The sequence below is a fragment of the Marmota monax genome, unplaced genomic scaffold (assembly GCF_021218885.2).
Source record: "Marmota monax isolate L192 unplaced genomic scaffold, Marmota_monax_Labrador192_F-V1.1 WCK01_AAM20220418_F8-fsc00001, whole genome shotgun sequence".
NCBI lineage: Eukaryota > Metazoa > Chordata > Mammalia > Rodentia > Sciuridae > Marmota > Marmota monax.
In genome coordinates, this window is record NW_026693777.1 from 57,031,152 (window position 1) to 57,058,892 (window position 27,741).

Sequence of the window (27,741 nt, forward strand, 5' to 3'; positions counted from 1 at the left end):
ATTCCAAACAAAGTAAGAATTTAGTTCACAATTACATTTTTAGGATATATTTTTCTAATACCAGTTTGAGGCAAGAATTCCCTGAGAACTCTAATACTTAGTGCCCATCTACTAGCTGTGGTTGTGAGGGGGTGGGAGTGGGGTAGGTGGAGGGGGGCAGCAGGAATTTGCAGGGAAATTTGGGGAATGAAAAAATGGAAAAAATAAAAAGGGAAATTATCTTTTTTACTATGCAGGAATTAGAAAATAAAAGACGACTACAAAAACAGGCTGCCTCTACCCAAAGCACCACAGAAGTCCGCTTGAATAGAGCCCTAGAAGAAGCAGAAAAGTATAAACTGGAGTTAAGTAAATTAAGACAAAACAACAAGGTATGGAAAGATTAAATAGTTTTGGTAGTGATCACTTTTGGTAACTTCCTCTTATGCAAGCATCAAAAATAATAGTTTTAGACTTACAATTCTTGATGTTATAATCAACATTTTTCTTTTTCAGCAAGTTAGGATTATATGCTAGGGCTGTTACCTAATTGGATGATACCACAGTTCTTTAGAGGATTAATTCACTTCTTTATCCAAAAGATCTTTATGGGTGCCCATATTATATGCCAGACACTTTTCTGAGCTCCGGATAAGGAGTGGGGAAAAAATGTGTGTTTCATATCTCATGTTGGTTATATTCTTTTCTGAGCCTCAATTTTCTAGTATAGAAAGCAAGGGGCTGTTTAACTTGGCAGTAGCTCTCAATAACTTGGCAGTAGCTCTCAATCTTGAGCATGTATCAGGATCACCTGAAGAGTTTGTTAAAACACAGATTGCTTGGCCTCAGCCTTGGAGTTTCTGACTCAGTAGGTCTAGGGTGAGGCCTGAGAATTTGGAACTTTAAAGAGGTTCCCAGGTGATACTGCTGCTGGTTCTGAAACCATAGTTCAGTAACTACTATCACGGAGCTATTAGAAAGATCCCATCTCCAAGATCTAGCCAATGCTTGACATAGGATTAACATTCAATGCCTTAACTAGCTGTTAAATTAATGAAGGTTCAAGTATTGATGTATATGAAGACATCTGTACATTCTGTAGCTATTGCCCTTCTCGGACTATTCCCTGAAGACCTTAAAAGAACGTACTACAGGGATACTGCCACATCGATGTTCATAGCAGCACAATTCACAATAGCTAGACTGTGGAACCAACCCAGATGCCCTTCAATAGATGAATGGATAAAAAAAATGTGGCATTTATACACAATGGAGTATTACTCTGCACTAAAAAATGACAAAATCATGGAATTTGCAGGGAAATGGATGGCATTAGAGCAGATTATGCTAAGTGAAGCTAGCCAATCCCTAAAAAACAAATGCCAAATGTCTTCTTTGATATAATGAGAGCAACTAAGAACAGAGTAGGGAGGAAGAGCAGGAGGAAAAGATTAACATTAAACAGAGACATGAGGTGGGACGGAAAGGGAGAGAAAAGGGAAATTGCATGGAAATGGAAGGAGACCCTCATTGTTACACAACATTACATATAAGAGGTTGTGAGGGGAATGGGAAAAAAACAAGGAGAAATGAATTACAGTAGATGGGGTAGAGAGAGAAGATGGGGGTGGGGATAGTAGAGGATAGGAAAGGTAGCAGAATACAACAGTTACTAATATGGCATTATGTAAAAATGTGGATGTGTAACCGATGTGATTGTGCAATCTGTATTTGGGGTAAAAATGGGAGTTCATAACCCACTTGAATCTAATGTATGAAATATGATATGTCAAGAGCTTTGTAATGTTTTGAACAACCAATAAAAAAAAATAAAAGAAATAAAATAACTTAAAAATCACATTTAAGCATCCCCCCCCCCCCAAAAAAAAATACTGGCTATTATTTTTTTGTTCTGTGTCAACCTGAAAGGACAAAAGTTGATATTCCATTGGAATCTCTTCCCTTAGAACAATATTTTATAATTTAACAATGACATATGATGAAATTAGGAACCACCTTCATTTCATATGCAGATAATACATTTTGGATTATATTAGTAACAATAGGAATAGACTGGAACTGGCCTTGATTAGTCCTCCAACATGTATAACAGAGGCAAATACATGACAGTGACTACAGTTTTAACAATATCATCTGTGAGATTGTTTATCCTATTTTGATCAAACTATTTTCATATTCATGGGCCATTAATGACGGTATGATAACTAAGATTTATTAATAGAAGTTATCAGATGAGCAAATTAAGTCATCACTATGGACTTAATAATTAGCATATTAGAATATTTCCAATTTGCATTTTAAAAGGATTTTGAAGACAATAAAAGGAAGAGTAACCATGAGTGATTCAGGATTTGCAATTCTGGTTGCAGATTTGATCTTTATATTAGCACACAGTAGAAAAGTAGAAAGAAAAATTGGTTTCCAGCAGATGGCTCTCCTCATTGTATCTGGCCGTCTTGAAAATTCAGGTGATGAAGACTTGTTATGTGAATAGCTCATTCTAAAACCATCAACACTATAAAAACAACTTGGATGCATTCAACATATAAACTTCTGACTGTAGGAAGATGGCGGCGAGGGGAGTGCATTACCCCCGTGTGCTGCTTCACTGTGTGGGAGTATGACAAGTCAGGACGGCTAAAGGATATCTTGTTAGGAATTTCCAGCAATAGTGGGGTGCGCCGGAACCTGGAGGAAGGATTTCCATCGCACGAGGATCGGCTACGGGGACTCAAACGCGAGAGGTTTGTCGCACGGAGGGTAAAACTGCTTATTCAGCAAATCGCCCCGCGGCTAGAGTCTGCAACGCGCGCTGGGATAGAGACGCAGGGTTACAGTGCTGCAGTTTCTGCCAGCCGCGCAAGCACCGCACTCAGGGCTGAATTCTGGGTTCGAGACGGGGAAGGAAGCGGTCCATCTCGGTTCTCCACACCGGTCAGACCACAGAGGAGGCCAGCAGCCACCATGTTGGTAAACTGACGTCACCACACCTGTTTTTGACTGACCGCAGCTCATTCAGCCATAGAACAGGTAATTTCAGGCTGCAATTCGCCTGCGGCTTGCAGACAGATTGCTAGGGTTCAGCGCCTGGGGGCTTCTTAAAATCTGATCTTATCGGAGTGAACACGGAGCGCGGGGCGGCCGAGTCCCGGCTCCCGGAACCGTCCCGGAACCGCCCTGGCTCCGGGCTGCGGAGCCTGCGGAGGCTGCTTCTTGGACCCTGCTAATATCAGAGCAAACACGAAACACCAAGAAGCCGAATTCCAGCTCCCGGAACTGAGCCCGCGGGGACTGCTTCTTGGAGCTTACACTTATAGGAGCTTACACCGAGCACAGAGCGGCCGAGTTCCGGCTCCCGGAACCGTCCCGGAACCGCCCTGGCTCAGGGCTGCGGAGCCCGCGGAGGCTGCTTCTTGGACCCTGCTACTACCAGAGCATACACCAAACACTAAGCGGCCGAATTCCGGCTCCCGGAACTGAGCCCGCGGGGGCTGCTTCTTGGAGCCTACACTTATAGGAGCTTACACCGAGCACGGAGCGGCCGAGTTCCGGCTCCCGGAACTTCCCTGGACCGGGGCTAGGAGCCCGCGGAAACTGTGTCTCGGTCCGGGTCCTGCTGAGGGCAGGTCAGGACTCACCCATTGCTTGGGTTGCCTGGCAAGGGGAACGAAATGCTGCCATTCGCATAGGATACCAACATGGCAGAGATCTGATGTCAGCAGAAAGCGGTGGAGGAGAGATCTTCATCAATACCAGCGGTGACATAAGCAGTTGGTCTCCTGGTAAGGGGGGTGAGGCTCAGTCACCCGAGTCTCCTCAATTTGTCCTCGAGCCAGAGGGAAGGAGCCGGGCCGCCGCCAGCCCCCGGAGCAGGCCCAGCGGCTCGCCAGCGTGGTGACCGCGTGACCCCAATTGGAGAGGGGGCGGAGCGGAGCCGCCACCCACACCCGCCAGGTGGGCAGACCCACGACCCAGTAGTACATGGGCGTGGTAGGAGGGGCAGGGCAGAGCCGCCCTTCGCGCTTGCAAGGTAAACAGACCTGTGACAGCCTGGCGGGTCAGGCCCAGTGGCCTGCCAGTGTGGTACACACGTCACCCCAACTCGAGTAGGGGCAGAGCAGATCCTTATCCCACGCCCGGATCAGGCCCTGCCGGTGTGGTGGTCACGTGACCCCAATTGGAGTGGGGGTGGAGCGGAACCGCCACCCGTGCCCGCAGGGTGAGCAGACCAGTGATCAACCTGCAGATCAGGCCCAGGGGTCCGCAGGCGTGGTAGGAGGGGCAGGGCAGATCCGCCGCCCGCGCCTTCAAGGTAGGCAGACCTACAACAGACCGGCGGATCAGGCCCAGGAGCCTGCCGGCGGGGTACAAACACCACCCTAATTGGAGTAGTGACAGAGCAGAGTCGCCTCCCTTGCCAGGAACAGACCCAGCATCCTGCAGGCGGGGTAGTCACGACACCCCAATTGGAGTAGGGGCAAAGCAGAGCCTCCACTCGTGCCCGAAAGGTGGGCAGATCTGCGACCGACCAGCAGGACAGGCCCAGTGGCCTGCTGGTACGACAGACACGTCACCCCAATTGGAGTAGGGGCAGAACAGAGCCGCCACCAGCTCCCAGAACAGGCCCAGTGACCTGCCGGCGGGGTAGCCACGACACCCCAATTGGAATAAGGAGAGAGCAGAGCCGCCGCCCGCACCTGCAGGAAAGATACGCAAGCAGTATGAAAAGACAAGGAAAGAAAGGACCACAAGCAATGCAGGTCAACACAACTTTAGAAGAGGTAACAGCTGCAGCAGATGGAATGTCAGATAAAGAATTCAGGATATACATGCTTCAGATGATCTGGAGTATCAAGGAAGACATTAAACAGCAAAATCAGACAATGAAAGATCACTTCGACAACGAATTACGCAAACAAATCCAGGAAGCAAAGGATCAACTATACAGGGAGATAGAGGTTATAAAAAACAAGCAATCAGAAATCCTAGAAATGCAGGAAGCAATAAACCAACTTAAAAACTCAATGGAGAATACTACCAACAGAGTAGAACACTTAGAAGATAGAACATCAGACAATGAAGACAAAGTATTTCAACTGGAAAAGAACATAGACAGCTCAGCAAGACTGTTAAGAAACCATGAGCAGAACATCCAAGAAATATGGGATAACATTAAGAGACCAAACTTAAGAGTCATTGGGATACAGGAAGGTACAGAGCTCCAAACCAAAGGAATGAGAAGTCTATTCAATGAAATAATACAAGAAAACTTCCCAGACTTGAAGAATGAGACAGAATCCCAAATCCTAGAAGCCTACAGGACGCCGAATGTGCAAAATCATAAGAGATCCACACCTAGACACATTATAATGAAGATGCCCAACATACAGAATAAGGAGAGAATTTTAAAAGCTACAAGAGAAAGGAAGCAGATTACATTTAGGGGCAAGCCAATCAGGATAACAGCTGATCTTTCAACACAGACTCTGAAAGCTAGAAGATCCTGGAATAACATATTTCAAACACTGAAAGATAATGGGTTCCAACCAAGAATTGTGTATCCAGCGAAATTAAGCTTCAGGATGGAGAATGAAATTAAAACCTTCCACGATAAACAAAAGTTTAAAGAATTCGCAGCTAGAAAACCATCTCTTCAAAACATCCTAGCCAAAGTATTACAGGAAGAGGAAATGGAAAATAACAATGAAAACCAACAGTGGGAGGTAGGACAGTAAAGGGGGGGGGGGAAACAATCAAAGAGGAAAACAAACAATGTTTAGTAACAGAAATAAACAAATATGGCTGGAAGAACAACCCATATCTCAATAATAACCCTAAATGTTAATGGCTTAAACTCACCAATTAAGAGACACAGGCTAGTAGAATGGATCACAAAACAAGACCCAACAATATGCTGCCTACAGGAGACGCATTTGATAGGAAAAGACATACATAGGCTGAAGGTGAAAGGTTGGGAAAAATCATATCACTCATATGGACTTCGGAAACAAGCAGGCGTGTCCATACTCATATCAAATAAAATAGATTTCAAGCCAAAGTTAATCAAAAGAGATAAAGAGGGACACTACATACTGCTTAAGGGAACCATACACCAACAAGACATAACAATCATAAATATTTATGCCCCAAACAATGGTGCAGCTATGTTCGTCAAACAAACTCTTCTCAAGTTCAAGAGTCTAATAGACCACCACACCATAATCATGGGAGACTTCAACACACCTCTCTCGCCACTGGACAGATCTTCCAAACAAAAGTTGAATAAGGAAACTATAGAACTCAATAACACTATTAATAACCTAGACCTAATTGACATATATAGAGTATACCACCCAACATCAAGCAGTTACACTTTTTTCTCAGCAGCACATGGATCCTTCTCAAAAATAGATCATATATTATGTCACAGGGCAACTCTTAGACAATATAAAGGAGTAGAGATATTACCATGCATCTTATCTGATCATAATGGAATGAAACTGAAAATCAACGATAAAAGAAGGAAGGAAAAAGCATACATCAATTGGAGAATGAACAATAGGTTACTGAATGATCAATGGGTTATAGAAGACATCAAGGAGGAAATTAAAAAATTCTTAGAGATAAATGAAAACACAGACACAACATATCGGAATCTATGGGACACATTGAAAGCAGTTCTAAGAGGAAAATTCATTGCTTGGAGTTCATTCCTTAAAAAAAGAAAAAACCAACAAATAAATGATCTCATACTTCATCTCAAAATCCTTGAAAAAGAAGAGCAAAACAACAGCAAAAGAAGTAGAAGGCAAGAAATAATTAAAATCAGAGCTGAAATTAATGAAATCGAAACAAAAGAAACAATTGAAAAAATTGACAAAACTAAAAGTTGGTTCTTTGAAAAAATAAACAAAATCGACAGACCCTTAGCGATGCTAGTGAAGAGAAGAAGAGAGAGAACTCAAATTACTAGCATACGGGATGAAAAAGGCAATATCACAACAGACACTTCAGAAATACAGAAGATAATCAAAAACTATTTTGAATCCTTATACTCCAATAAATTAGAAGATAGTGAAGGCATAGATAAATTTCTTAAGTCATATGATCTGCCCAGATTGAGTCAGGAGGATATAGAAAACCTAAACAGACCAATATCAATTGAGGAGATAGAAGAAACCATCAAAAGACTACCAACTAAGAAAAGCCCAGGTCCCGATGGGTATACAGCAGAATTTTACAAAACCTTTAAAGAAGAACTAATACCAATACTTTTCAAGCTACTTCAGGAAATAGAAAAGGAGGGAGAACTTCCAAATTCATTCTATGAGGCCAACATCACCCTGATACCTAAACCAGACAAAGACACTTCAAAGAAAGAAAACTACAGACCAATATCTCTAATGAACCTAGATGCAAAAATCCTCAATAAAATTCTGGCGAATCGGATACAAAAACATATAAAAAAAATTGTACACCATGATCAAGTAGGATTCATCCCTGGGATGCAAGGCTGGTTCAATATACGGAAATCAATAAATGTTATTCACCACATCAATAGACTTAAAAATAAGAACCATATGATCATCTCGATAGATGCGGAAAAAGCATTTGACAAAGTACAGCATCCCTTTATGTTCAAAACTCTAGAAAAACTAGGGATAACAGGAACATACCTCAATATTGTAAAAGCAATCTATGCTAAGCCTCAGGCTAGCATTATTCTGAATGGAGAAAAACTGAAGGCATTCCCTCTAAAATCTGGAACAAGACAGGGATGCCCTCTCTCTCCACTTCTCTTCAACATAGTTCTCGAAACACTGGCCAGAGCAATTAGACAGACGAAAGAAATTAAAGGCATAAAAATAGGAAAAGAAGAAATTAAATTATCACTATTTGCAGATGATATGATTCTATATCTAGCAGACCCAAAAGGCTCTACAAAGAAACTATTAGAGCTAATAAATGAATTCAGCAACGTGGCAGGATTTAAAATCAACACGCATAAATCAAAGGCATTCCTGTATATCAGCGACAAATCCTCTGAAATGGAAATGAGGACAACCACTCCATTCAAAATATCTTCAAAAAAAATAAAATACTTGGGAATCAACCTAACAAAAGAGGTGAAAGACTTATACAATGAAAACTACAGAACCCTAAAGAGAGAAATAGAAGAAGATCTTAGAAGATGGAAAAATATACCCTGTTCATGGATAGGCAGAACTAACATCATCAAAATGGCGATATTACCAAAAGTTCTCTATAGGTTTAATGCAATGCCAATCAAAATCCCAATGGCATTTCTTGTAGAAATAGAGAAAGCAATCATGAAATTCATATGGAAAAATAAAAGACCCAGAATAGCAAAAACAATGCTAAGCAAGAAGTGTGAATCAGGCGGTATAGCGATACCAGACTTCAAACTATACTACAGAGCAATAGTAACAAAAACAGCATGGTACTGGTACCAAAACAGGCGTGTGGACCAATGGTACAGAATAGAGGACACAGAAACCAATCCACAAAACTACAACTATCTTATATTTGATAAAGGGGCTAAAAGCATGCAATGGAGGAAGGATAGCATCTTCAACAAATGGTGCTGGGAAAACTGGAAATCCATATGCAACAAAATGAAACTGAATCCCTTTCTCTCGCCATGCACAAAAGTGAATTCAAAATGGATCAAGGAACTTGATATCAAATCAGAGACGCGCCGTCTGATAGAAGAAAAAGTTGGCTACGATCTACAGTCGGTGGGGTCGGGCTCCAAATTCCTCAATAGGACACCCATAGCACAAAAGTTAATAACTAGAATCAACAAATGGGACTTACTCAAACTAAGAAGTTTTTTCTCAGCAAAAGAAACAATAAGAGAGGTAAATAGGGAGCCTACATCCTGGGAACAAATCTTTACTCCTCACACTTCAGATAGAGCCCTAATATCCAGAGTATACAAAGAACTCAAAAAATTAGACAATAAGAGAACAAACAACCCAATCAACAAATGGGCCAAGGACCTGAACAGACACTTCACAGAGGAGGACATACAATCAATCAACAAGTACATGAAAAAATGCTCAACATCTCTAGCTGTCAGAGAAATGCAAATCAAAACCACCCTAAGATACCATCTCACTCCAGTAAGATTGGCAGCCATTAGGAAGTCAAACAACAACAAGTGCTGGCGAGGATGTGGGGAAAAGGGTACACTTGTACATTGCTGGTGGGACTGCAGATTGGTGCAGCCAATTTGGAAAGCAGTATGGAGATTTCTTGGAAAGCTGGGAATGGAGCCACCATTTGACCCAGCTATTCCCCTTCTTGGTCTATTCCCTAAAGACCTAAAAAGAGCATGCTACAGGGACACTGCTACATCGATGTTCATAGCAGCACAGTTCACAATAGCAAGACTGTGGAACCAACCTAGATGCCCTTCAATAGACGAATGGATAAAAAAAAATGTGGCATTTATACACAATGGAGTATTACTCTGCATTAAAAAATGACAAAATCATAGAATTTACAGGGAAATGGATGGCATTAGAGCAGATTATGCTAAGTGAAGCTAGCCAATCCCTAAAAAACAAATGCCAAATGTCTTCTTTGATATAAGGAAAGTAACTAAGAACAGAGTAGGGACGAAGAACAGGAGAAGAAGATTAACATTTAACAGGGATGAGAGGTGGGAGGGAAAGGGAGAGAGAAGGTAAATTGCACGGTAATGGAAGGAGACCCTCAGGGTTATACAGTGGAGGGGGTAGAGAGAGAGGAGGGGAGGGGAGGGGAGAGGTGGGGAGGGGGGAGGGTGGATGATGGGAAAGGCAGCGGAGCACAACAGACACTAGTATGGCAATTTGTAAATCAATGGATGTGTAACTGATGTGAATCTGCAATCTGTGTATGGGGTGAAGGTGGGAGTTCATAACCCACTAGAATCAAAGTGTGGAATATGATATGTCAAGAAATTTGTAATGTTTTGAACAACCCACAATAAAAAATTTAAAAAAAAAAAAAAAATAAACTTCTGACCCCAGATCTGCATTAATGTTGATTGATTTAAATTCGTGGAATAATATTTGTGAATATATTGCTTACTATGTACTATAATGTAGACACTTGTGGCCAGATTTTTAAAATGTAACTTATTTCAGAATTCCAAAAAACTATGTGTCTTATACTTTTGATTTTTAAAAAAATTTTTTTTGTAGTTGTAGATGGACAGAATGCCTTTATTTTATTTATTTTTATGTGTTGCTGAGGATCGAACCCAGTGCTAGACAAGCTCTCTGCCACTAAGCTACAGCTCCAGCCCATACTTTGATTTTTTAAAAATTATTTTGCCTAACATTTATCTTTGAGGGATGTTTCAGGATTATATAGTAATTCTCTTAGAGTCTAATCTGTATGTTTTTGTGTGTGTGTGAGAGAGCAGGTTTTTTCTTTCAATTTAATTCTTTTTACTTTGCCTCTCATTTTGATTAAACATATAATTATTGTTAAATAGTCAATTAAAATTATTCAGGTCTATATGTTTAAAAAATATAACAGGGAAATATTAATGTTTCCATAAAACAGAAGAAGATTACCTTGTAGTCATCAGAAATCAAAGATCTGTTTTTAAAAATAATGACAAACTTATTCTTAACAGAAATTTGGTTTTAAAGTAAGAGTAACTTCTGAAATGAAAAGTCAGTGAATTTAAACCAGATGTTGTATGAATGAAGGGACCTTAGTCTTAATCACTATCATGTCCTCAGGGTCTAGCAAATGGTCATTGCTAAAGTCACACTGAAGGAAGGAATGATAAAGTAATGGTTTAACTGGAATTCCACTTAAAAACAGGACATTTGATTTGATGATTACTTGAAATCCTTTTATAATGTGACACCAAAGTCCATGTTACTTCATTTAAAAAGAGAGAATTTCTGATTCTTCATTAATTCATTTAGAAATATTAGGGCCTGATAAGTACTGTACTGGCCAGATCTTTATTAGAAGCTGAAAGATGGAAGGGAGATGAAAATTGAATATATTCTTTGAAGTCTTGCAGCTTTTAGTGGAGAAGTTGGATGTTTAGATAACCCATCAAGCAAAATTAAGGGGCAACTGTGAGAAATTGTGTGGGTAAGCTAAGATCTGAATAATATATAGGAGTTAAGTGTCCAGCGAGATAATTATGGACAGAAGGAATACTAAGTAAAAATGGTTCTCTGGCAAGAAAAGAGGACAAGTTAATGAAAGGCAAATTAGATGTGAAGGGAGTGATACAAAGTGAAGCTTTAAAGGGTAATGTCATCTAGATCCTTTAGGCCAGGGTTAAGGATTTTAGATTTCATCCAAAGAGCAGAGCAAAACTACTATACAGTTATTCTTTGTAGGGCAGAGAATCTGGCAAGCAGGCCAGAATGGATGCAGATAGATTGGTTAAGAGTAAGTGTGAGAAATGATGATGTAGTTTGGATTAAAGTGATAGTGGTAGAAATGGGAGGGGTTAAGTTCTCAAATACATTTAGGAGCAAGGCTCAGTAGTGCATGCCTGTAATCCCAGCACCTCAGGAGCTGAGGTGGGATGATCACAAGTTCAAAGCCAGCCTGAGCAAATTAGTGAGGCCCTAAGCAAGTTAGCAAGACCCTGTCTCAAAATAAAAAGAGCTGGGGATGTGGCTCAGTGGTTAAATGCCCCTGGGTTCCATGCAATAGGGCTTAGTGATAGACTGGATATGGTCTGTGGGAAAGGAAAGCTTAAGGGAGGATAGTACTATTCACTGAAATAAGAAACACTGGAACAATTCTGGGGAAGAAAATTATTAGTTGTTTAAGAATATATTTCTTAAAGTTTGAAGTTATTCTGAGGAATCCAAGAGGAAATGTTTTAAAACTTAGAGAAGTCTGCATTGAATAGGAAGACAGAATAAGTGAGAGAAAGAGAAAAGCAAGGGCCAGACTGAGCCTTGAAATAGTCCAGTATTTCTAAGGAGTATTCAGTACTCAATAGTATTCAGTACTTAACCACACCAATTGATCACCGAGAAATACTTTGGTAGAGTGATAAGGGAAGAAGACAGATTTAATGGGAAATGAAAAATGAATGCAGGTGAGGAAGTGGAGTAGTGAATATATATGTGTGTAATTCTTCAAAGACACAAAAGAGTAGAGTTGGAAGGACAGAGCTGAGTGAATTTTTTAATGAGATAATTTACATACAATAAAATGCAGATTGCACATGTATAGTTCACTGAGTTTGGGCTCCTTGTTTTGGTAGCTTTTTCACTGCTGTGACTGACCAGACCAACTGTAGAGAGGAAAAGTTTATTTAGGGGCTCATGGTTTCAGAGGTCTCAATCCATAGACAGCCGGCTCCACTCCTTGGGGATCAAGATGAGGCAGAACAACATGGTGGAAGAGTATGGTGGAGGCACACAGCTTACATGATGACCAGGAAGCACAGAGACTCCACTTACCAGATAGAAATATATACCCTGGAAAATAGTGATAGGTACATAGGAATTTGCTTGTATATTCCATTTCTTCTATTTTTGTTTAGATGTTTACATATAAAATGTTTTCAAATTTTTGCTACTAAAAAGATACAACACGAAACTGTCATGTAACATTTTAAGAGAGAATGAAGAATTTACACTTCAATTTCTGAAAGTCACCTAATCTTTGAACTCTGGGCTTTCCCAAACCCTAGGTTAGAACTGCAGTTTGCTTTGTTCAGTGGGACTGTAATTTTAAAATTTTGAAACTCTTGGTTTCAGACAATGAGTCGTCACCTCTTCCTTTCAAATTCATTCAAAACATTTTTTTTTTTTTTTTTTTTTTTTTTTTTTTTTTGCTGAGGAGGGTCCTGGGGATTGAACTCAGGGGTACTGGACCACTGAGCCACATCCTCAGCTCTAACGATCCTCCTGTCTCAGCCTCCCAAGCTGCTGGGATTACAGGCATGCACCACCATGCCAAGCCTCAAAATGATTTTTGAAATTACTAAAATCAGCAAGATCTAACTTGGAGGCCTTGAACCTGCATTTGTAATCAGTTCAAGTCACATTGGAATTTGAAGGCAAGTTCTAGAGAAGCCATTGAATATGAACTACCCTCTCCCTCTTCCCTGAGCAAGGAAAATCAACTCAATTAATAAAATTTGGTGCTATCAAAGAAAAGATTGAGAGAACGGGGGAATAGAGAAAAACAATGGTTTGTAAGATACTTCTGAAGTAAAATTTATGCATTTCATAGTTTACTTTTTATCATCCTGAAGCAAACTGATGATCAATAAATGTTTTCAAAAAAGTAAAAAAAAAAAAAAAAAAGAAATATATACCCTGAAGCCACATCCCACCTGCCTTCAGTTACTGCTCAATTAATCCCATCAGATGATTAATTCAATGATCGGGTTAAGGCTTTCCTAACCCGATCATTTCTTCTCTGAATCTTCTTGCATTGTTTCACATGTGAGCCTTTGGGGGACACCTCACATCCAAACCATAATACTCCTACTTATCTGTATAACCAGCCACTTTATAGAATATTTACATTTCCCCATAAAGTGCCCTTGTTTCTGTTTCTAGGCCCCTCAGAGACTGCACTGGTCTGATTTCATTGGCTTCTTTCACTTACCATAATATAAGATTGACCTGTGTTTTTATTTTTTATTGATCCATCTTGTTAATGATTTACCAATTACTCTTTCCAAAGACTCAACTTTTACCTTTATTTTCTTTATAATTTGTTTGCTATTTCACTGAATTCTCTTTATTGTATCCTTTTGTCCACTTGCTTTGGTTTTGTTCTTTTATTTCTAACTTCTTAAGTTGAAGGCTTAGATCATTGATTTTAAATTCTTCTTTTCTAAAGCATTTAATGGTAGTTTCCTTTAAAATTATGCTTTAGCTAAGTCCCAGAACTATTTTTTGCCTCTTTTAACTAAATATTTCTATTTTAATATACCTACTGTAATATAATTATTTTACAAAAACCTGTACATATTTAGTGTAAAATGTATTGAATTTTGACTGTATACCTATGAAATAATCACCCATTATATATATCTGTCACCCCTGAAAGTTTGTGTCCCTTTACAATCCTCCATTCCAAGGTAACTTGTTTTTACATTTTCTAGAATTTTATGTTCTTTTAATTTTTTTTTCCAATGTAACTTCTTTTATTCAGGACAATTATTTTGAGATTCATCCATGTTGTTTCCTGTGACAATAGTTAATTTAATAACTTTTTTTACCCATGGTATAAATATACCAGTATTTGTCCATCCATTAACTGTTGGACAGGTGGGTTGTTTCTAATTTTGGCCTATTTTACAAAACTGCTATGAACATTCATGTATAATTTTTTATACGCTTTTTTTTCCTGTTGAATGTCTAAGTTATATTGTTAAACCTAAGGTAACAGATTTGTTTTCTTATAGAAGTTGAGTATCTTTTAGCTTTTATATTTTAGCTTTTATGTTTGGGATTTTTCTTTATGATGCAAGATAAAAGGCATAAGGTTTTTTGTTTTATTTTGTTTTTTGGCTGTTTTTTGGCATTTATTCCAGCACTGTTTGTTGAAAAGATAATTCTTTCATCATTGAATTGTCCTGAAACTTTTGTTGAAAATCTATTGCTCAGATAGGTATGGATCTATTCTGGAATATTTATTTAATTGGTCTGAATGCCTGCCTTTATGCTAATCATTGTTTTGATTAGAGCTATATAAGTCTTGATATCAGTGAGTCCTCCAACTTTATTCTTCTTTTTATAAATTGCTTGGTTATTCTGGGTCCTTTTCTTATAAATTTTAGAACTACCTTAACAGTTTCCACAACAATTCCTGTTGAAATTTTGATTGGCATTGCATTAATCCATAGATGAATTCTGGGAAATTTGATGATATTGTGTCTTAAATCACAAATAGAGAATATCTTTATTTTAGGCCATCAATTCCTCTAAGCGATATTTTATACATATTAATATGTAGGTCTTGTGTTTTTTTGTCAACTTATCACTTAGTATTTCATATTTTTGATGTCACTATAAATGCTTTTTAAAATTCAAATTTATCTTTGTTACTAGAATAGAAAAATACTATTTAACTTCAGTACATTGTATACGTCTGCAATTATGCTAGACTCACTTATTCTAGAAGCCTTAGGATTTTCTGTACAGACTATGTAAAATGCTAACTAGTAAATATTTTAGGTTTTGTAGGCTATGTATGGTTCCTTTTTGTGTATTCTCCACTGGCTTTCTTTTTTAAATTCATCTAACCCTTTCAAAATAAAAAAATTTTCAGGGGTGGGGGTGGGTACCGGGGATTGAACTTGTGTGCACTCAACCACTTTGCCACTTCCCCAGACCTATTTTGTATTTTATTTAGAGACAGGGTCTCACTGAGTTGCTTCCCACCTCACTTTTGCTGAGGCTGGCTTTGAATTCAACATCCTCCTGCCTCAGTCTTCCCAGCCGCTGGCTGTTGTGCCACCGTGCCTGGCAAAATAAAAACATTTTTAACTTATGGCCTATAGAAAAACCGACCAAAGTTCCCTGGAAGATCTTAACAGGAATGCAATCAGGATTTCTTTTCAGTTTCCTTTTTCTTGATCTTTTGAGATAATAATATATTTTTCTTTTAGCCTATTAATGTGACAAATAACATTGGTTGATTCTCAAATATTAAGACAAACATATTCCTGGGATGAACCTCACTTGAGATGTATCGTTATCCCCTTTATATAATATTAGGTTAAATTTGTGAAAATCTGCAGGCCTGTAAACTCAGTGGCTCGAGAGACTGAGGCAAAAGATGGCGAGTTCAAAGCCAGCTCAGCATAGGCAGGCGCTAAGCAACTCAGTGAGACCCTGTCTCTAAATAAAATACAAAATAGGGCTGGGGATGTGGCTCAGCGGTCAAGTGCCTCTGAGTTCAATCCCAGGTACCAAAAAAATATTGTGAAAATTTTAGAGACCTTTTTGTTTTTTAATATATGTACATATGGGAACATACTTCTAGTCTGTAGTTGGTATGTGTATGATTGCATTTGTGGTGCTGGGGATTGAACCCAGGGCCTCCTGCATGTTAGGCCAACACTGGACCAATCAGCTACATCCTCCAGTCCTTGTTTTACTTTTCTTATAAATTCTTTCTCATCTATAGTTTATTTGTAAAAGATTATTGTTTTTGTTTTGGTATAAGAGTATAAGTTATGTCATGGAATTAATTTCCAACTTGTTTTTCTGGAAAAGCTTAACTTTCTGAAAAAGCTTTTGTAGAGTTATGTTTTTCTTTGAATGTCTGGTATAGTTCACAAGTGAAGCCATATGGACCTACGATTTTCTTGTGGAACTATTTTAAAATTCAAATTCAATTTATTCAGTAGTTAAAGAAGCATTCTATATAGAGACTATTGTATTTTCTTGTTTTTGGTGTTTCCATCTTTTTTTTTATAATATTTATTTATTTATTTTGAGAGAGAGAGAGAATTTTTTTTAATATTTATTTTTTAGTTCTCAGCGGACACAACGTCTTTCTTTGTATGTGGTGCTGAGGATCGAACCCGGGCCGCATGCATGCCAGGCGAGCACGCTACCGCTTGAGCCACATCCCCAGCCCTGGTGTTTCCATCTTGCAAGGAATCTGTTCATTTTACCTATGTTGTTAAATTTGTTGGCTTGAAGGTTTTTTTTATACTATTTTTCCTTATTATCCTTTGAATATTCCTCTTACATTCTTATTTTTGATTGTACCCCCCCCCCAGCTTCTTCATTCTTTTTTTATTGGTAATTGGCTTCTTATCAGTCTCCCTAAAGATTTACTAATTCTGATTTCATTGATTTTTATCTGTTTTATGTCTCTTTATGATTTATGTTTTTTATTATTTCCTTCTCTTTATTTTGGGTTAAATTTGTTCTCATTTCTTAAAGTAGTGGAGTCTGCTGAAATGAAACCTTTTCTAATGTAAGCATTTAATCCTAAAAAATTTCCTCTGTGCATTCCTACATCCCATAAACTAAAATTATTCACATCCTATTTTGAATACTTTCTAATTTTCCCCTTTGACTCATAAATTATTTAGAAGTTTGCCATTTTATTTCTAAATGTTTTGGGATTTTCCTTAACCATCCTTATTGATTTCTAATTTAATTATATCATGGACAGAGAATATATATGGTCTCATTTATATCACTGTAAATTCATGGAGACTTTTGATTCAGAATTAATGGCTTAAATTGATAACTATTCCACATGTCCTTGAAAAGAATATGCATTTTGCATTTGTTGGGTGGAAAAGTCTATAAATGTCAAATATGTCAAGTTACTTAATGGTGGTATTCAAGTTTTCTGTATCTTTACATATATTCTGTGTACTTCTTCTATCAAGGATTAAGAGAGGTACTGATTCTAAGTATACTTGTATATATACATATATATAATATGTCTGTTTCTTCTTTCAGTTTTATTAATATTTGCATCATATATTTTGAAACTCCAATGATGCTCTATTACTATGAATATTAACATTCAGATTGTATGTCTTCCTGATGAACCGACCCCTTATAGTATTATAACTTTTATTTCCTGGTAATAGACTGTGTTCTGATATTATTTTATTTTATTTGATATTTAAGCAACTCCGGTTTTATGTTAATTGTTAGCATTATCTTATTTTTTCCATCCTTATAATTCCTTTGTTTCTTCTTATAGACAGCATATAATGGAGCTTTGTTTTCTGTTTGTTTTATTTTGTTTTTTTGTACCAGGGATTGAGCCCAGGGGTGCTTAACCACTGAGCCACATCCCCAGCCCTTTAAAAATTTTTTTTTGAGATGGGGTCTTGCTAAGTTGCTTAGGACCTCAGCCTCCCAAGCTGCTGGAATTATAGGCATACCACCATGCCTGGCTTGTTTTTAAAATCTGACAATCTCTAACTTTTTAATTAGGGTACTTACACCTTTGCATTTAATGTGATTATTAATATGGTTGGAATGAAATCTATTAACTAGCTGTTTGTTTTTATTCCTTATGTTCTTTTAAAAACAAACTTTAAAAAAATGATCTCCCTTTTTGTCTCATCTCCACTTCTGTGTGTGCATTTTAGCATTCATTATATACATCTTTAACTTGTCAGGTAATATAGAATTTTATGAATAATGTAAACCTTTTAGCAGTATACTTTCTTTACACTATCCTTCCCTTTTTGCTACTAAGTAAATTTAAACATTTAAATTGTGGCAAACTACAAATGAAAATTACCCTTTTAAACATTTTAAAATGAGGTATTGTTATATATATTCATATCGTTGTGCAACCAATAACCAGAACTCTGCATCTTGCAAAAACAAATCCTGTAGTTCCCTCTTGCCCTCGTCCCAGCCCTTGGCAAGCACCATTCTGCTTTCTGACTCTTCTTCACATGAATGAAATCATACAGTAGTATTTGTCTTCCTGTAACTAATCGACTTCATTTGACGTAGGTACTCAAAGTTGACCCATGTAGCATGTGTCAGAATCTGATTGCTTTCTAAGGTGCAAAAATATCCATTATATTTATAATATCACATTTTGTGTGTTCATGTGTCAATGAATACTTGGGTTGTGTCCAACTTTTTGGTTGTCCTCAATAGTACTGCTATGAACAAGGTCTACAAATATCTGAAACTGCTTTCAATTCTTTTAAGTGGAATTACAGGATCAGAGAAAATTATTTTTGAATTTTTTTAGGAACTGCTATTGTTTTTGATAGCAGCTGTATCATTTTACATTCCCACTTAGAGTGTACAAATTTCCCAATTTCCCCAGATCCTTGCCAATACTCCTATCATCTACTTTTTTTTTCTTTTTTTAAATAGTAGTCATCCTAATGGGTTTGAGGCTTTATTTCATTGTGGTTTTGATTTTAATTTTCCTAATTATTAATTAAAAGATGCGGAACTGTGCTTTTTAGCCCTTCATATGTATTCTTTAGAGAAATATATTACAATAATTTAATGAAAGTATTATTATACTTTTAATGTCACATAGCCAAGAAATCCTTGCCACATCTCATGTTATGATCTTTTCCTCCTGGGTTTCTAAGAGTTTTATAGCATTAGCTCTTATTCTTAAGTCTTTGATTCACTTGAGTTAATTTTTGCATAGTATGAGATCAGGAAAGAATTCTTTTGCATGTGCATATTCAGTTCCCCAGCACCACTCTGTTAAAGAGACTATCTTTTCCCATCTTCTTTTTTTTTTTTTTAATCTCTTGACCATACATGTGAGGGTTTGTTTCTAAGATTTATTCTATTCTATTGATCCATATGTCTGTCTTGATGCCAGCACCACATTGTTCTAATATTGTACCTTTGTAGTAAGATTTGAAATCAAGAAATGTGAGACCTTTATCTTTGTTCTCTTTCAAGATTAATTTGGCTATTTGGGGTTCCTTGAGGTGTCCTACGAATGTAAAGAAAGATTTTTCTATTTCTACAAAAACCACTACTGTGATTTTGATAAAAACTGAATTTAATCTGTAGATCTCTTTGAGTTACTACTGACATCTTAATAATATATTAAGCCTTTCAATCCATAAACACATGATGTCTTCCCATGTATTTGTCTTTAGTTTCTTCCAGCATATAAGTCTTTTACCTTCTTTCTTAAGTTTATTCCTTAGTATTTTATTCTTTTTGATGGTATTTTAAATGGAATTGTTTTCTAAATTTCTTTTTTGGAATTTTCATTGTTAGTATATAGAAACAATTCATTTCTGAGTTTACTGAATTCCTCTATTATGATAGTTTTTCCTTATGGTTTTCTACATATAAGAACATGTTGTTTATGAACAGCAATGTTACTTCTTCCTTTCCAATTTGTATGTCTTTCTTCTTCTGTACTAATTGGTCAAGTTACAACTTATAGTACTATGTAAAGCAGAAGGGACATAAATTGGTGCCTTTCTCTTGTTCCTGATCATAGCTTTTGGGCTTTTCACCATTGGGTATGATATCAGATGTGGTCTTTTCACGTATAGCCTTCTGTTATGTAGAGATAGTTTCCTTCTTTCCGGGTTTTTAATTTTTTAATCACGAGCTTTTGAATCTTGTCAAATACTTTTTTGGCATCAATTCAGATGACAATGTGGGGTTTCTCCATTCTGTTAATATGGTATGTTAACATTGATTTTTGAATGTTTAATTATCCTTGCATTCTAGCAATAAATTCTATTTGGTCACCATGTATAATTTTTTAAATGTTCTGTTAACTTTACTTTGCTATTATTCTGTAAAGGATTTTTACATCAAAATTGATCAAGGATGTTGGCTTATAGTTTTCTGTAGAATACAGAAGTGTTCTATTCAATTCTAGGGAAGTATTTAAGGATAATAGATGGTGTTAATTCTTCTCTAAATGTTTGGTAGAATAATTCACAAGTGAAGCCAGACAGTTCTGGACTTTTATTTATCAGAAGGTTTTTGATACTCATTCAGTATCCTTACTAATTATAGGTCTATTCAGAATTTATATTATTCAGTTTTGGTAGGCTGAGTTTCTAGAATTTTTAATTTCATTTTGGCTATCCAAATGTTGGCTACACTGTTCATAGTATTTTTATGATACTTTCTATTTCTGTAAAATTGGTTGTATTGCCCCCTCTTTCATTTCTGATTTTAGGTATTTGAATCCTCTTTATCTTTTCTTCATCAGTCTACCTGAAGGTTCATTAATTTGTTAATCTTTCCAAAGCACCAACTGTTTCATTTAATTTTTTTTTTATTCTCTTATTTCTGCTCTCATGTTTATTATTCTCCATTTCTGCTAGCTTTGAGGTATTTCTGGTTCCTTAATTATTAAGTTAGGTTGGTTTGGGATCTTCTGCATTCTTAATATAAGCATTACATTATTAGTATTAGCAATGTTTATACTCTATCCTATACATTTTGGTGTATTGATTTTCTAATTTCCATAGTTATATCTTCTTTGACCCACTGGTAGTTTGAATGTGCTATAAAGTTTGGATCCTGAATGTCCCCCAAAGGCTCATGTGTTGAAGACTTGTTGGTGGCCCATGAATCTATGGGCATTAGTGGACCTTTAGGAGACAGGGCCTATGGAAGGAAGTTAGGTCATTGGGGCATGCCCTTGAAGGGGATATTGGGACTCTAGCCCTTTCTTCTTGTTGCTTCCTGGATGCACTGAGGTGAACAGACTGCCTCTGCCCTGTACCTCCTGCTGTTATGTACTGTGCCCAAAGCACCAGGACCAGGTGACCATGGACTAAAAACCATGGGCCAAAATTAATTGTTGATCTCAGGTATTTGGTCATAGTGATGAAAAGTTGACGGATACAGGATTGTGTTGCTTAATTTGTGGATTTTCCAGTTTTTCTAATTTCATTCCAATAATTCAGCATTTTAAAATTTATTAAGACTTTTTTTTGTGGTCTATGATTAATCTATCCTAGAGAATGTTCCATGTGCACTTGAGAAAACTACCCATTGTTGGGAAGAGTTTATTCTTTGTAGTAGTCAGAAAATAAACAAGGAAACAGGGGACCTGACTACTACAAAGCAACTAGACCAAAGAAGAATAAACTCTTCCCAACAATGGGTAGTTTTCTCAAGTGCACATTTTCTATCTAGTGGTTATTTCTATTATTCAAAGCAAGGTACTCGTGTTTTCTACTATTATTGTAGAGTTGTTTCTTTCTTTAAATCTCCTATCATGTTTACTTCATACATTTAGGCACTCTGATATTTGATGCATAAATATTTTTTATAACAGTTTTGACTTAGTCTATTTTCCCTTCCATCCCAGAGAAGGAAATTGGAATTGGCTGTACCAGGGAGGATGTGGGGAAAAGGCAAACAAACACCATGTGATGTCTGCCCATCTTATATGTGGCTTTTGCTTGATTAGGCATTTTCTTCATTGCTGCCTAATTGACTTCTAGAGTTCTCACAAAACTACTTAGGCCTGGAGCTTCCTAATCTGCCATCTTTCTAACATCACTTTTTTTCTTTTTTTAGTAGTTGATATCGACTTTTATTTTATTCATTTATTTATATATGGTGCTGGAAATCGAACCCAGTGCCTCACACATGTCAGGCAAGTACTCTACCACTGAGCCACAAACCCAGCCCTTGCTAATATCACTTTTAGAGTGTTTTTTTTTCCCTAAAGAAAAAGTATAGCTGGGTGTGGCTGTGCATGCCTGTAATCCCAGTAATGCAGGCTGAGACAGAAGGCTTGTAAACTCAAAACCAGCCTCTGCAACTTAGTTCCTGTCTCAAAATAAAAGGGAAATTGGGATGCTCAGTGGTAGAATGCCCCTAGCTTCAATACCCAGTGCCATGGTGGTGGTGGTGGGGAAGCCTATACTTACTGCACTTTACTTTTTCTAGTATTCTTTTTTTTAACCTTTTTAAAATGTGTTTACATAAACAGATTTGGATTTCCTTGGCTAGCAGACTTGTCTGTCTTGCAGGGACCATGAGTTCCTAAATGGCATTAGGGTGTGTGTACTGGCCTGGAGTAAATGGGACATCTGCCCAGTGTTGGGACATCTGCAGTGGGTCTGCTCTTAGTGCCCCCAATACCACCACAGCCAAGGAGGACTATAATGGTGGAATATATAAATCATGTAATGTTTAGTATGAAGAAGATTTACTGGCAAAATTAAAAGTATCAGTGATTTCCTTTTGGTATCATTTTATTATTATATGAAAGAGTAAACATTTCAGTATTTCAAATACAGAGAGATTTTGCATTGTATAAGACAATTTTACTATGATCTAGTCTCCCTTATGAGCAGTGCATGAATTCTCTGCTAAGTTTTTAGACTATACCTGTTCCCTGTATGTATGCAGATTTCAAGGGCTTTTTAAAGGATTTCCACATAGAAATTTGTACCATCCTGGCAGTACTATTAGTCCAACAAGACTACTGTTTTTGTTTGAGGTCTATCCCTGTGAACCCATGAACTGGTTAAGTACATTCAGGAAAAACTAGGTAAATGAGGTCTTCAACCAGTATATCCTTTAAAGATCATATTTTGCTTAGTAGTGATTACTCATCTATGCCTTGAAATGTATTTTTGGGGTTCAAATATTTGTTAACTGTCCAGAGTTCATTCAATACAAGTTTATAATATGACCTGACCATGATTTAAAGCTATCAAATTCCAGTAATTTGGTAATACAAAGAAAATTTTATGTACATGTATATTTCAGTTAAAAATAATTTTTATTACTGATGTGAAATAATTTACTTCAAAGAAATATAAAGATTACATACTAGAAATTTTTCTTTTGTAGGATATAGCAAATGAAGAACACAAAAAAATTGAAATGTTAAAATCAGAAAACAAGAAGCTAGAAAAACAAAAAGGAGAATTAATAATAGGGTTTAAGAAACAATTAAAATTAATTGATGTTTTAAAAAGGCAGAAGGTGAGTATCAATGACGGATTATAGATATTATCTGGACCTTTGTATTAGAGTTTTACTTTGTTACATTTTGGTATCCTTAGACAAATTTTTATCTAAATAAAATCTATTATACATAAGCTTGTATAATATATCATGCAAGTAAATTAGTTACATGGAAAATGGGACTGGTACAAATATTTGCCAAATATAGAATCACATATAACAATAACTATTTAGGTGACTATTTTCCTTTTCAAACCTTAAAGAACTTTAATTCCAAATCACTGTTGTTCCTTGCTCTTAATATGTAGTGGGAAGAAAGGAGTTCATAGTACTCCCACTTTCCTTTTTAAGGTCTACTCAATATTAAGTCAGACAATATTGATTTCTTTTTAAACAGATGCACATTGAAGCTGCCAAGATGCTATCTTTCACTGAAGAAGAATTTATGAAGGCACTTGAATGGGGCAATTCATGAATGATCTACTTCAATTAGTCTTTATAACTTAAAAAGTTAAAACTTTTTAGTTTCACAAAAATCTTCAAAGATTTCCTAATTAGATGTGGGGCTATAAAACTTTCTCATATGTAATTATTAATGAAAAAGGAAATATTGTATAAAATAAAGCAGCAAGAATTTTTTAATCTATTTCTTATGACCATTTTTAATTTTTTTCTTATGACCTTTTTGATATTTTACAACTGCACTTAAAAATATTTTACATCCTGGGAGATGGAGCAAATGGTAGAATAGGACTCTCCAGTGATCCTTCCCACAGGTGAAATATTTGGCACCCGAAACCTACAGGCACTGAGGTCTGTCTGCCTACTGATGAGGTCTGTACATAATCTAAGGCTGCTGCGCTGGCTAGCAGACTTGTCTGTCTTGCAGGGACTGTGAATTCCTAAATGGTACTAGGAGTCAAGGGGACATCTGCCCAGTGTTGGGATTTACTGAAGTGGGCCTGCTATAAGTGCTCCTAATACCACCAGAGCCAATGAGGACTGTAATGGTGGAATATATAAATCACGTATGTTTAGTATGAAGAAGGTTTACTAGCAAAATTAAAAGTATTAATTTGTTAAGCCTGAGATGTAAATAGGCACAAAGATGTAATCTGACATCAAATATATAAAGTGGATTATGTGATCAAAGTTATCAGTTTAACATAATAACCTGTTTTATGAGATGTGCAAGTCTCTTTAATAATCACAAAGCAAAAGCCTGTAGTACACTAAAAATAAAAAGAATCAAATCATACAATTATGATAATGGAATGTGATTGACATTATTACATGGATGAAAACAAAAATTGGTGTGAATATTCTTTGTATACAACCAGAGATATGAAAAATTGTGCTTTAGAGGCTGGGGATATAGCTCAGTTGGTAGAGTGCTTGCCTAGCATGTATAAGGCCCTGGGTTCAATCCCCTGCACCACCACTGGGGGGAAAAAAGAAAAATTGTGCTTTATATGTATAATAAAAATTGTAATGCATTCTGCTGTCATATATAAATAAAAAATTAATTTAAAAAAACAACAAAAAAAAAACACATGCAATTAGAGAACATTACTCAGCCACAAAGGCCCTAAGAGTGGAAGATCAACAAAGCAGAATCACAAAACAGTAGTAGTAAATGCTGATGATAATCATCTGGAATGTTAATGGATTAAATTTTCCAAATAAGAGGAGCTAAATGGATAAATAACAAAATCCACCCGTACACTTCCTGTAAGACTCAGGATGTACACAAAGTAAAGGGATGGCAAAAACATATTTCATACAGAGAGAACTAGGATAGTTATGTCAAAGTACACATTAGACACAAACTAGATTCAAAGGTCATTATGTAATATCAAGAGCATTAATAAGAAATTGTCAAATATGTATGCACCTAAATACATATAGCAGTTTTTATTAAATGATCTGAAGGGAAAGATGGTGTAGGACCTCAATGACCCACATTCAATAATGGATAAATTGAGAGAAAAATCAAACATTGAATGTTTCACTTCTAAAAAACAAAATTCCATCCAAGAACAAAATACGTATTTTTAAGTGCACTTAAAACATTCTTCAGGATAGATCACATTAGTCCACAAAACAAATTTTAATAAAATTACATCAAGTATCTTTTTTTAGCCACAATGGTATAAAACTATAAATTGGTAACAGAAGGAACTTCAGAAACTTTACAAATACACGGAAGTTAAACAATATGCTCCTGAATAACCAGCAATCAGTGAGGAAAAGGTAAATTTTGAATTTGAGAGGAAAAATGAAAACTAAAGCATTTCTAAGGGAAGTTCAAAGCAATAAATGCGTATTTCAAAAAGGAAATAGTTCAAAACACCAAAATTGCACCTCAAGGAATTAGAAAAAACAAGCTCAATTCAAAATTAGTACAAGAAAGGAAATAATAAAGATCAGACATAAGGGAAACTGGAACTAGGAAAATGAGCCAGGTTGGATATCCCTACTCTAAAAATCCAAAATCATCAATCCTCCAAAATCCAAGACATTTTGTCTGACCTAATGCCAAAAACGAAAAACACTTAATGTGACAGGTTGTAGTTAAAACATAGTTATGCTAAAAATACTGTAAGAAATTGCCTTCAGGGTATGTGCATATGGAATATAAAATGTATTTCATGTTTAGGATAGAGTTTCACCTCCAAGATATTATATATGAAAATATTCTGGTCCAAAGCATTTCAGATAATGGATAATCAACCTGTGCAAAAAATTAATGAAAAAAAAAAAGGTTGGTTTTGGAAAAGATTACAGTTATCTAAACTTGAACAAGACTAAAGTTGAATAAAAGATTCAAAATCAGATGAAAAAGACATTAAAAAGGATCATGAGACTAATAGTTATATGACACCAAGTTGGATAAGTTACAAGAAATAAATTTCTGGATGCACACAACCTACTATGATTGAATTATTGTTATTTATGGTTTAGATATGAGGTGTTCCCATTGTTCAGAGATGAAACAATTGGATTATGAGAGGAATAATGGCTTAATCCTCTGATATGGATCAACTGGGTGGAGGAGACAGGTCACTGGGCCTTTGGGGTTTATATTGTGTCCATGGTGAGCAGAATTCTCTGCTTCCTAATTGCCATGTTCTGAGTTGCTTTCCTTCACCATACTCTCTGCCATGATGTCCAACCTCTTCTTGGGCCCAGAGCTACGGAACCAGCCATCTATGGACTGAGACCTCTGAAACCATCAGCCAAATAAAATTTTCTTTTTCTCAAATTGTTCTTGTCAGCTCTTTTGGTTATAGCAGCCAAAAATACTGATTAAAACAGAAATTGGTACTGAGAAGTAGGGTCATTGATGTGACTAACCTGGTCACATGGTTTGGAAGCATTTGGAGCTAATTCTTGGAGGGTGGAATTTGCTAAAGTTTGGAGATGCAAACTGAAAAACTTTAAGTGTTATAAGCAAAGCTTAATGGGTGAATCTGGTGGGGTTTCATAAGACTAGAATGTCCACAGGACAGTGGAGAGTAAAGATTGGGCTCATGAGGTTTCAGAGAACGATTCTACTGGAAATTAAACTACAGTCTAAAAAAGTTGTCTACATTTTGCCCATGTTCTAAGAGTCTTTGTGAGGCTGAATTTAAAATAATGGACTAATTAATCTGATGGAGGAAATTTCAAGGCAGCACAGTATTCAGGCAGTGGCATGGATATTACTGGCAGCTTTTAACCAAGTTTACTGTGATAATTAGGAGCAGAAAGCAAAGATTTGAAAAACTTGGTCAGAGAAGTGTGAGTAAAACTGGGGCTAAGGAAGGTGTGGTCATTAAAGAGACACTGGTAAGTACTCAGAAACAACAGGAAAGACTGATGTTCTGAGGATATCTCAGAAATTGACAAGATGACAACCATGTCAGGCTCAAGGATGCAAAAGTTCTTTTGAGAAGAAACCCTGCGAGAACCCTGCTTGCAGGGTGGGGGTGGGACTAGGAAGTAGTTTCACCTTGCTCAGCCACTCAGGCTGCTTACAACCACAGTCCTTAGAGACTACTGCTCAAGATGGCAGGAGATCTTGGCATCAACTGTGTGGTTCTGCAGGAATGCAAGATGCTAGAATTAAGGGGATCATGGAGGATTCCACCAAGATAAACTTTTCTTCCTCTACTTATTCTTGTCAGATGTTTTGGTCACAGTGATGAAAAAGCTGACTAAAGCAATTATGAAGAAACAAAATCTTAACAGACCAATAATGAGTGTCTCCAAAGAAAAGCACTGATGGTTTCACTGCTGAATCATACCAATCATTTAAAGGATAGGAATTCTTCTCACTGTTCCT

At 36.8% G+C, this 27,741-nt stretch overlaps 2 protein-coding genes across 5 annotated transcripts in view; one reads left to right on the plus strand and one right to left on the minus strand.

The window, feature by feature from the left end:
- The window catches only part of Tex9 (testis expressed 9), a 50,958-nt gene extending 26,898 nt beyond the window's left edge, over window positions 1–24,060 (plus strand). For all 3 annotated transcript variants that reach the window (XM_046461546.2, XM_046461550.2, XM_046461547.2), the window contains 3 exons: window positions 237–371; window positions 23,298–23,432; window positions 23,812–24,060. In XM_046461546.2, the coding sequence (XP_046317502.1) occupies window positions 237–371; window positions 23,298–23,432; window positions 23,812–23,889 (348 nt within the window). In that variant the 3' untranslated portion in view covers window positions 23,890–24,060. The remainder of the gene's footprint in view (window positions 1–236; window positions 372–23,297; window positions 23,433–23,811) is intronic.
- The window catches only part of Mns1 (meiosis specific nuclear structural 1), a 63,094-nt gene that overhangs the window by 2,567 nt on the left and 32,786 nt on the right, over window positions 1–27,741 (minus strand). Inside the window, exon 11 of one of the 2 annotated variants that reach the window (XM_046461544.2) lies at window positions 22,676–27,739. The exons of the other annotated variant lie outside the window; for it this stretch is intronic. The gene's annotated coding sequence lies outside the window, so the exon portion shown is untranslated. Of the gene's footprint in view, window positions 1–22,675; window positions 27,740–27,741 lie in introns of those variants that run through there. 2 annotated transcript variants of the gene reach the window in all.